This window comes from Rhinoderma darwinii, chromosome 10 (genome assembly GCF_050947455.1).
Source record: "Rhinoderma darwinii isolate aRhiDar2 chromosome 10, aRhiDar2.hap1, whole genome shotgun sequence".
NCBI lineage: Eukaryota > Metazoa > Chordata > Amphibia > Anura > Rhinodermatidae > Rhinoderma > Rhinoderma darwinii.
Window position 1 is genome coordinate 88093927 of NC_134696.1, and position 12434 is coordinate 88106360.

The 12434-nt window shown below is 40.4% G+C and overlaps 1 protein-coding gene across 2 annotated transcripts in view; it reads right to left on the bottom strand.

The window, feature by feature from the left end:
• FUZ (fuzzy planar cell polarity protein) overlaps window positions 1–11623 on the bottom strand; it is a 59175-nt gene extending 47552 nt beyond the window's left edge. Inside the window, exon 1 of one of the 2 annotated variants that reach the window (XM_075840191.1) lies at window positions 11362–11623. In XM_075840191.1, the coding sequence (XP_075696306.1) occupies window positions 11362–11448 (87 nt within the window). In that variant the 5' untranslated portion in view covers window positions 11449–11623. The remainder of the gene's footprint in view (window positions 1–11361) is intronic. The other variant, XM_075840190.1, reaches the window with a different exon arrangement.
• Window positions 11624–12434: the final 811 nt, after the last annotated feature.

The window sequence follows — 12434 nt, forward strand, 5'->3', positions numbered from 1 at the left end:
ACACCACAGTAGGAGACTAGAAAAAATTCAACAAATGATAAATATCTTTATTGATATCATAAGACAAGATGAATATGGCACAGCCGTGTCAGGTATCCCTAATATCGTAATATTACTATTAAAAATAAAAAAAGAGAGATTCCGAAATTCTGTTGGGAGTGGTATTTCGATCTAGAAAAGTACAAAAATATAAAAATTAGTATTAATCACATATTGACAAGAAATTCATCATAAGAAATACAAATACTAGTGTGTCATCATTCTTTATACTAAGGAGGACATCAAAGAACTCAAGGAGAGAGATATGTGAGCGTCATACAGCTAACCTATCTACAGCAAATTCAACATTAAGTCCAAATGGTTTCAATGTATTTAATTGGAATATCCACCTCAATTCTTTTTTATGTAATATCACATGACGATCGCCGCCTAATTGTAGTATAGGAACATGGTCCAGGATCATAAATCTTAGATCCCTCTCATTGTGACCATACTCCGAAAAATGCTTAGACACAGGTAAGTCAAGTTTCTTTTTGCGTATCGAGAAACGATGATTATTTAATCGGGTTTTGAAAGCACAAGTAGTCTCCCCTACATATAGGAGGCCACAGGGACACCATAACACGTATATGACCCAATCCGAATCACAAGTGAAATTGTGTCTAATTTTAAATTGTTGTCCAGTAACTGGATGTTTAAAAGAATCACCCTTGCACATCAAAGTGCAATTGACGCATCTGTAACACGGAATATTACCCGGTTTCAGGGGTTTAAAGATTGATTGTGATACTTTCTTTTGTTCTGACACTCTGGTTTTCACCAGTCTATCGCGAAGATTTTGAGAACGTCTATAAGACATAAGAGGATTATTATTCAATTCCTCAATGTGTCCAAAGCTCTTGCTAATAATTGGCCAATGTCTGTTCATAATCTTAGAAATATCCCCACTAATATCATTGTAAGTTGAAATGAATGGAATACGTTTCCGTTTTCCACCCACTAGAGTTTTTTTAGGTTGTAGCAAGCTATCCCTCGCTGTATTGTCAATCTTATTTTTATATGTACACAGTAGTGCTTTAGGGTAGCCTCTTTGAAGAAAATTGCCCATCATAATATCTAAAGATGTATCAAGATCTTCCTGTCTGTCAGTGTTACGTTTGGCCCTAATCATCGGGCTATAGGGCAAGGACCTGACCATGTTCCTCGGATGACAACTGTCAAATCGTAGTAAAGTATTGCGGTCAGTCTCTTTGGTATACATTTTAGTTCTTAATGTGTTGTTATCAATCAATACTGTAACATCCAAAAATTGGATATTGTCCACAGAGTGTGTCATAGTAAACTGAATATCCTCATCCAAGGAATTGAGAAATTGATGAAAATCAGTTAGTGTAGTGACAGAATCAGTCCAAATGAGGAAGATGTCGTCTATGTAACGCCACCACCTCAAAACATGTGAGAAGTGGTGGGATACATAGACTGACATCTCCTCAATATTGTCCATAAAAATATTGGCATACGTGGGAGCCATATTGGATCCCATGGCCGTCCCTTTCAATTGTATATAATAACTATCATTAAAAAGAAAATAGTTAGAAGTCAAAATAAGTTCTACCAATGACATAATGAACTCGCATGAATTATTATCATAGTTAGAAGTCATTAATTTCCGTCTTACAGCATCAAGCCCTTTAACATGACTAATAGAAGTGTAAAGAGAAGTGACATCAAAAGAGACCAAAATAGATCCCTCTGGTAAGTCCACTGATCTTAATTTTTGTAAAAAATCAGTGGTGTCCCTGATATAAGATTTGGAGTTAATGGCAAAATTTCTCAGCACTTTATCCACAAAGATAGAGATATTACTCATTAATGAACCCCGGCCAGATACAATGGGGCGGCCTGGGGGGTTCATTAGATCCTTGTGGATTTTTGGTAATAAATACAGGCAAGGAGTCACAGGAGATTCAATCATGAGAAATTTATGTAACTTCTGATCGATTATGTCTTCATCTAACGCTGTCTTAATAAGTAAAGCAATCTTATTTGTGATGTCATGTTTAGGATCATTTTTCAATAATCTGTATACATTCGTATCGGATAGTTGTCTATAACATTCCCTCATATACATGTCTGAATCCATAACCACGATTGCTCCACCTTTGTCAGCAGGTTTTATTGTGAGATCGTGGTTATGGATCAGTTCATCCAATGCCACCATCTCAAGAGTAGTCATATTTGGCTGTTTAAAACCCAATTCACATGTTTGGGTCCTAAGTGTAGCAATATCTTTCTGTACCAGTTCTCTAAAGGTTTCTATTGCATGTGATGTTACAGGAGGTTGAAACAAACTTTTATTATATAATCCCAATTTTTTAAGTGATAATTTTGGAAGGGTATCCTGAACTATTACATTGGTAGGTTGTGTATCAAACCTTCAATTTAATAGCTCTGACAAAACTATATAAATCCAACTCGAGTTGAAACCAATCAACCTGTTGATTGGGGCAGAATGACAATCCCTTAGATAATAATTGCAAATTAGACAACTGATGACTAGAAATATTTACCACTGTTGTTTGGGCAGAGTCCCCTTGTTGCTGTCTTGCAGCGGTTTCTGTCCCTTCTGGTAAACAGATTTTTGAAAGCGGGTTCTTCCTTCCTCGATTTCTCCTGCGGCCTGCTCGTCTGGTTTTCTTCTTTTTGATTTCTCCAATGGACTGGAATCTAAAAAATCTTGGTCGTTTCTTGGAGGATTTTTCTTATTGTGCTCTTGGATACGAAAGTCCCCCTACACAACCTACCAATGTAATAGTTCAGGATACCCTTCCAAAATTATCACTTAAAAAATTGGGATTATATAATAAAAGTTTGTTTCAACCTCCTGTAACATCACATGCAATAGAAACCTTTAGAGAACTGATACAGAAAGATATTGCTACACTTAGGACCCAAACATGTGAATTGGGTTTTAAACAGCCAAATATGACTACTCTTGAGATGGTGGCATTGGATGAACTGATCCATAACCACGATCTCACAATAAAACCTGCTGACAAAGGTGGAGCAATCGTGGTTATGGATTCAGACATGTATATGAGGGAATGTTATAGACAACTATCCGATACGAATGTATACAGATTATTGAAAAATGATCCTAAACATGACATCACAAATAAGATTGCTTTACTTATCAAGACGGCGTTAGATGAAGACATAATCGATCAGAAGTTACATAAATTTCTCATGATTGAATCTCCTGTGACTCCTTGCCTGTATTTATTACCAAAAATCCACAAGGATCTAATGAACCCCCCAGGCCGCCCCATTGTATCTGGCCGGGGTTCATTAATGAGTAATATCTCTATCTTTGTGGATAAAGTGCTGAGAAATTTTGCCATTAACTCCAAATCTTATATCAGGGACACCACTGATTTTTTACAAAAATTAAGATCAGTGGACTTACCAGAGGGATCTATTTTGGTCTCTTTTGATGTCACTTCTCTTTACACTTCTATTAGTCATGTTAAAGGGCTTGATGCTGTAAGACGGAAATTAATGACTTCTAACTATGATAATAATTCATGCGAGTTCATTATGTCATTGGTAGAACTTATTTTGACTTCTAACTATTTTCTTTTTAATGATAGTTATTATATACAATTGAAAGGGACGGCCATGGGATCCAATATGGCTCCCACGTATGCCAATATTTTTATGGACAATATTGAGGAGATGTCAGTCTATGTATCCCACCACTTCTCACATGTTTTGAGGTGGTGGCGTTACATAGACGACATCTTCCTCATTTGGACTGATTCTGTCACTACACTAACTGATTTTCATCAATTTCTCAATTCCTTGGATGAGGATATTCAGTTTACTATGACACACTCTGTGGACAATATCCAATTTTTGGATGTTACAGTATTGATTGATAACAACACATTAAGAACTAAAATGTATACCAAAGAGACTGACCGCAATACTTTACTACGATTTGACAGTTGTCATCCGAGGAACATGGTCAGGTCCTTGCCCTATAGCCCGATGATTAGGGCCAAACGTAACACTGACAGACAGGAAGATCTTGATACATCTTTAGATATTATGATGGGCAATTTTCTTCAAAGAGGCTACCCTAAAGCACTACTGTGTACATATAAAAATAAGATTGACAATACAGCGAGGGATAGCTTGCTACAACCTAAAAAAACTCTAGTGGGTGGAAAACGGAAACGTATTCCATTCATTTCAACTTACAATGATATTAGTGGGGATATTTCTAAGATTATGAACAGACATTGGCCAATTATTAGCAAGAGCTTTGGACACATTGAGGAATTGAATAATAATCCTCTTATGTCTTATAGACGTTCTCAAAATCTTCGCGATAGACTGGTGAAAACCAGAGTGTCACAACAAAAGAAAGTATCACAATCAATCTTTAAACCCCTGAAACCGGGTAATATTCCGTGTTACAGATGCGTCAATTGCACTTTGATGTGCAAGGGTGATTCTTTTAAACATCCAGTTACTGGACAACAATTTAAAATTAGACACAATTTCACTTGTGATTCGGATTGGGTCATATACGTGTTATGGTGTCCCTGTGGCCTCCTATATGTAGGGGAGACAACTTGTGCTTTCAAAACCCGATTAAATAATCATCGTTTCTCGATACGCAAAAAGAAACTTGACTTACCTGTGTCTAAGCATTTTTCGGAATATGGTCACAATGAGAGGGATCTAAGATTTATGATCCTGGACCATGTTCCTATACTACAATTAGGCGGCGACCGTCATGTGATATTACATAAAAAAGAATTGAGGTGGATATTCCAATTAAATACATTGAAACCATTTGGACTTAATGTTGAATTTGCTGTAGATAGGTTAGCTGTATGACGCTCACATATCTCTCTCCTTGAGTTCTTTGATGTCCTCCTTAGTATAAAGAATGATGACACACTAGTATTTGTATTTCTTATGATGAATTTCTTGTCAATATGTGATTAATACTAATTTTTATATTTTTGTACTTTTCTAGATCGAAATACCACTCCCAACAGAATTTCGGAATCTCTCTTTTTTTATTTTTAATAGTAATATTACGATATTAGGGATACCTGACACGGCTGTGCCATATTCATCTTGTCTTATGATATCAATAAAGATATTTATCATTTGTTGAATTTTTTCTAGTCTCCTACTGTGGTGTTAAGTGATGTAGAGATATTTATATATAAAAGATTTCTTTTAAAAAATGAAAAAAAAAATATATATATATATGCTTTATGAGAAATGGGGTCGTTGATACGACAATCTTGGTCCGTTACACGGATGAGGGGGATGGGACATCCTATGCACGTGAAGACGATGCTATGTGGTTCCTAAAACCCTAGGTAGAAGGAAGCTCTGAATACTTAATTGCGGACAGAGCTCTCTGTGCCAACGTGTGGATCATTCATAAGAAGCTGATATAATAACATAATATTGCAAAACTATTTTAATATCTCCATTCCTTACCATGAGGAGCATTGATTAATTTACTTGTTTTGGTTACAATACAGACTTTTTGTCCGACACAGCCGTGTTACTAGTTATCCGTTACATAGTTGCATCAGTTGCTTGGCAACCTATGAAGCCGCTTCACACATGACCAGTTCAGTGGAACGCATTGACACGCATTACATCATTTTGATGCGTCCGATGCGTCTCGCTACTGATCGACGTTACACTTCCGTCTCTTGGCTTTATACGTATGTATTAAAGTCTAATGACTTTAGGTGTGCAGTGGTTTGCTACAATGTATGCTTACGAATTTACATACTAATGATTCACCTGATGTATCTGAAGTTCTGGTTGGTGAGTGTGGTTATGACGATTGATTCTAACACCGCTGAGGCATAAATGATTATGTTGTAATCAGTTGTTTTTAATGTTTGTGTCACTGTACATTGCCACTTACACTGTTATATATACACATTCACACTTTCTGTATCATGTTTGTGTTTCATAATGATACCTTATAACATGCATTATATGAGTTTTTCAACACTGTATACTTGATTGTATTATAATGAGACTAATTATGTTAAGTAGTCTCAACCCTATATTAGTTTCCTGTAGTAGATGTGTCACTAGGCTTGAGAAAGATCCTATTGTAGGATTGAAACGTTGCTGTTGTTCTTGGATTGAATAAACCACCACTTTTTTCACATTGGAGTGCTGCAAATCTTCTTTCTATATATATATATTATAAGGCTATAGTCAGACAAACGTGTGCGAAATCAGCCGTGAATAGCGACCGTTTTTTCATTGCCGATTTGCACCCATGCGGGACCCATTTTCACAGATCCCTCAGACTTAAGTCTATTGAGGGATCCGTGAAAATGGACAAAAATAGGTTATCTCCTATTTTTTGACAGGCCCTTCACACGGTCCGTTAAGACAACGACCTTGTGAATAGCCCCATAGAAATACATGAAGCCGTGTGACGGCCATTAAAAAAAAACGTCCTTCGCACGGACGATTAACACATTCGTCTGAATAAACCCTAACTCATGTGAATGGGGTTTTCAAAACCCTATGTACATGCAGCAGAAAAAAAATCTGCATGGAATTTAGGACGTGCTGCTGATTTTGAAATCAGCTGCATGCCTATTATGTTGCAGAATTGTAACGTATTTCATCCTTCACAATGTAAAGCCTTCAGCGTTGGGAAAACTTCTGTGCGATGTATCTCACTGTATGTCATACAGTGGGATACGTTTTGCCTAAATACATCAGAATCCAGAGCATTAACCGGTCACTGACTGCTCCATGGTTTCGTTCACTGTAATTGACATCAGGACCAAAGTTAGTTAATACGTATAACGTACAAACGTGAGTTCCACACTTTCCGTTGCCCAACCACCGGTAATGGACAGGGGGGCCCAGACATCTTGGCTGTATGGGGGCCAGAAATTCCTGATGGCGGCCCTGTATACGCTAAAGGTATGGCCATGTGTGAACAGGCTCCAAGTAAATGTGGACCAAAGCTTCAACATGGAAAACAGTGAAGTTCAATGTCGCCATCTAGTGGACAATAAACATCATTAACTATAGGTAGATCAAAGGAAACAACTGCACAGTAAGGCCTCATGCACACGGCCGTGCACGCAATTACAGAGATTTTTCACGGTCGTGTGCACAGGGCAAAATTCCACTTTTTTCTATTGCTACACCCAGAGGCATAACTTGAAGCTCCTGCACCCCAATGCAAAATTTGTAAAGGGGCCTCCACCTATTTCATACCATTTATAATATTGCTGTCTTCCTATGTGTCAGTCTTTAGACAGTGAATTGGTGCCACTGCTACCTCTGCACCCCCTACAGCTACACCCCTGGTCACACTGCAGGATGACAACTAAGGAAAAAATAAGTGAAATGTTATGGACGTCGACTCTGCGTGGCAAAGCTGACGGATTTCCACACGCGGAAAAGCCCCAGTGAATAGGGCTAATCCTCATGTGGATCCGCAGCACATCAAACGAGAAATCCGAAAAAATTAATCTGCGAGTAAATGTGCGTATTTACTTGAAATCTCTTTTGGGTTTCCGTGTGAACATATCCATGCCCACACCAGTAATATCTTCTAGAGAGCACTTTTCCCCCAATACTGCCCCATCACACACCTGCTGGCATGTTTTGTTAGATGTCCCGGTGATAGATTCCAGCAGGGGGCGCAAGCAATCAAACTGACTGCAACGTCAATAAGTATTTAAAGAGGCTCTGTCACCAGATTTTGCAACCCCTATCTGCTATTGCAGCAGATAGGCGCTGCAATGTAGATTACAGTAACGTTTTTATTTTAAAAAAACGAGCATTTTTGGCCAAGTTATGACCATTTTTGTAGTTATGCAAATGAGGCTTGCAAAAGTCCAAGTGGGTGTGTTTAAAAGTACAAGTCCAAGTGGGTGTGTATTATATGCGTACATCGGGGCGTTTTTAATACTTTCACTAGCTGGGCACTCTGATGAGAAGTAACATCCTCTTCTCTTCAGAACGCCCAGCTTGTGACAGTGCAGATCTGTGACGTCACTCACAGGTCCTGCATCGTGACGGCCACATCGGCACCAGAGGCTACAGCTGATTCTGCAGCAGCATCAGCGTTTGCAGGTAAGTCGATCTTACCTGCAAACGCTGATGCTGCTGCAGAATCAGCTGTAGCCTCTGGTGCCGATGTGGCCGTCACGATGCAGGACCTGTGAGTGACGTCACAGGTCTGCACTGTCACAAGCTGGGCGTTCTGAAGAGAAGAGGATGTTACTTCTCTTCACAGCGCCCAGCTAGTACAAGTATTAAAAACGCCCCGATGTACGCACATAATACACACCCACTTGGACTTGTACTTTTAAACACACCCACTTGGACTTTTGCAAGCCTCATTTGCATAACTACAAAAATGGTCATAACTTGGCCAAAAATGCTCGTTTTTTAAAAATAAAAACGTTACTGTAATCTACATTGCAGCGCCTATCTGCTGCAATAGCAGATAGGGGTTGCAAAATCTGGTGACAGAGCCTCTTTAATAAGAGAACAACATGTAGCAAATTCCTGTGCAAAAACGTCTCCAGGGCCGTGGTTGTAGATGTGGGGGGTTCACATAAGCTTATCCATAAGGACAATATAAATACACAGATCCCTATGTGCATATCACATATATACAGACCACTTGTACATGTAAGAAGTGTCCACCTGCTCATCGGATTAGTGCTCAGACAGAACTTTAGGACTGGATATAATACAAATTTTCCTGCCCTGTGTACGGAGATATACGAGTTCCTAGACCAATCCAAATACTAATAGTCACACTCCACAGGAGTCAATAGGAGCCACTCACAACAGTCACTCTCTCTATAGAAATCAATGGGAATCGCTCACAACAGTCACTCTCTATAGAAATCAACGGGAATCGCTCACAACAGTCACTCTCTATAGTAATCAACGGGAATCGCTCACAACAGTCACTCTCTATAGTAATCAACGGGAATCGCTCACAACAGTCACTCTCTATAGTAATCAACGGGAATCGCTCACAACAGTCACTCTCTATAGTAATCAACGGGAATCGCTCACAACAGTCACTCTCTATAGTAATCAACGGGAATCGCTCACAACAGTCACTCTCTATAGAACTCAACGGGAATCGCTCACAACAGTCACTCTATAGAAATCAACGGGAATCGCTCACAACAGTCACTCTCTATAGAAATCAACGGGAATCGCTCACAACAGTCACTCTCTATAGAACTCAATGGGAATCATCACAACAGTCACTCTCTATAGAAATCAACGGGAATCGCTCACAACAGTCACTCTCTATAGAAATCAACGGGAATCATCACAACAGTCACTCTCTATAGAAATCAACGGGAATCGCTCACAACAGTCACTCTCTATAGTAATCAACGGGAATCGCTCACAACAGTCACTCTCTATAGAAATCAATGGGAATCATCACAACAGTCACTCTCTATAGAAATCAACGGGAATCGCTCACAACAGTCACTCTCTATAGAAATCAACGGGAATCGCTCACAACAGTCACTCTATAGAAATCAACGGGAATCGCTCACAACAGTCACTCTATAGAAATCAACGGGAATCGCTCACAACAGTCACTCTCTATAGAAATCAACGGGAATCGCTCACAACAGTCACTCTCTATAGAAATCAACGGGAATCACTCACAACAGTCACTCTATAGAAATCAATGGGAATCGCTCACGACAGTCACTCTATAGAAATCAATGGGAATCGCTCACAACAGTCTCTATAGAAATCAACGGGAATCACTCACAACAGTCACTCTCTATAGAAATCAACGGGAATCGCTCACAAGTCACTCTATAGAAATCAATGGGAATCGCTCACAACAGTCACTCTCTATAGAAATCAACGGGAATCGCTCACAACAGTAACTCTCTAGAAATCAACGGGAATCGCTCACAACAGTCTCTCTATAGAAATCAACGGGAATCGCTCACAACAGTCAGTCTCTATAGAAATCAACGGGAATCGCTCACAACAGTCACTCTCTATAGAAATCAACGGGAATCGCTCACAACAGTCACTCTCTATAGAAATCAACGGGAATCGCTCACAACAGTCACTCTCTATAGAAATCAACGGGAATCACTCACAACAGTCACTCTATAGAAATCAATGGGAATCGCTCACAACAGTAACTCTCTATAGAAATCAACGGGAATCGCTCACAACAGTCACTCTATAGAAATCAATGGGAATCGCTCACAACAGTCACTCTCTATAGAAATCAACGGGAATCGCTCACAACAGTCACTCTATAGAAATCAATGGGAATCGCTCACAACAGTCACTCTCTATAGTAATCAATGGGAATCGCTCACGACAGTCACTCTCCATAGAAATCAATGGGCATATGTGTGTGCCTCCTACACCCACATGGTCGGGGGCCCTGAACCCCCTATTATGCCAATCAAACCTCCATCTTCTACCATATTGCGGACATTTTCTGGGCACCTGAGGAAGACTTCTCAACACGAAGGGGAATAATATGATCTATATGCACCCTATAAAGCCCATACCATATATGTGGCGGGGCTGAGGGGGGTGATAAGTTGGGCCTAAAAATGTACACTTATTGAAATGAAGGGCACCGTGTTGGGTACCAGTTTTGTCCATCATTACCTATTAAACAGATACTTACATTTTATAAGGGAAACATCACTGCCCCCCCTGCAGCGCCTATTAAGTAGTAAGATGGCAGCAGGTGCCAGGCAAATTTTGGACCCTATATGTCTGGGGCCAATCAGCAGTATTGGAGCGCGCTCACGTCTGCGCAGCAGATCCAGCCAAAAATGCAGAAAAAAGTGCAGCATTCGGCGCTACTTTTTCCCGGTAAAAAAGACACCCAACAGAACCCATTAATGTCAATGGGTTCTGTCGGGCGCCGTTGCATCCGGCACTTCCGTTTTTTTCCCCATTGTTCATCTCCTTTGACAGAGCAGAACATCGTAAAACTGAACACAGATGTGAACAGCGCCCTGTCACTGTAGAGCGCTCAGGATACTTCATAAAAGTCATTGTAAACATCACATGACCTCCGCCATCACCATTAACTCCCATGAGGTGCGGTTTTATTGGTCGCCGCAACGGTGAGGCCCATACACTGTGCGAATCAGCGCTCATCTACAGCCCACGATGTGATGCCCTGGTCCATGCCACGCACCCCCAAAGAAAAGTAGTCATCATCCAGCCCCAACTTACTGCTAAGAAATCCACATACCAGGGACTCAGCCCAGATCCCTGCCCCCCATGTGTTCTTATTACCTGCCTGCTGCTGCCCTTGCTCCTGCAGTACAGTGGCACACCGCTACTAGCCGTCAGGCACAGCAGAAATACGGAACTTTCCTCCATTTCATTCACGAAACATCATCTCTCCTCGAAATCATCACAGCTGATAGCAGCCATCTTGCCTTCCAGACGCATGCCGGGAAGAGAAGCCAGCAACAAGAAGCCGTTGCTCGGTTACAGAAAGGGGCGGGAAAAAATGTCACCGAGTGACGTAGAATTGTAGTAATAGGACGTTACGGTAAATAACCGCTAGAGCTCGCTGTGGAGGTAGTTTCCCCCTATTTAGAACAGCTAGTGGTACGATCCGGAGCGTCGCGCTGTCAATCATAGCCCGCGTCATTTGTGCTAGTGCAGTACTGCTGCATGTGGGAAGCGGTGGAGGAATGCAGCAGAACAGCACGTACCATATTAAGTTATTAGGGGGGTGTGGCGAATCGTTATTGTAGTATCAGATGTTACTGGAATCAATGAGTAAAAACAGGGTGGGTTTTGGGATAGAAAAATGGATCAATTTGCGTTATATTCAAAGCTTATTGATCTTATAATGAAAAGTTCGGCAACTTTCTGTCAAATGCCCTATTGGTGGAAATGCGTCACATTTATTAAGAGGAGCACCTCTAATTTGGCGCATCTTTGGCTGACTGAAATGAAAATTTACTCCTGCGATGAGCAGGTGTGGATTTGCATCATAATTTACATCAGTTTATGGTAAATCTGTCAGAGGTCCCGTCCCCTCTCGCTAAACCCCGCCTCCTTGTCTCGACACTTTCGTAGTTTTAGCGCAACTATGTTGTGCTCCCAAAATTAGCTTTTTTTTTTTTAAATGGTCGTTTCATTACTTCACATTTTTCAATAGCTCTGCTTGCAGCCAGTGAATCAAACCCTGTCCAGATCATGTTCAACTGACACAGGAGAGCGCTTGCTTATACTCACATTGCAACGGAAGATTTGCGCCAAAATCTGCACGTTTTACATGCAGACTTATTTTGCCGATTTAGTTGCATTGCAAAATCCGGAGCATGCAGCGTGTGAACATAGGCCTAGTTCAC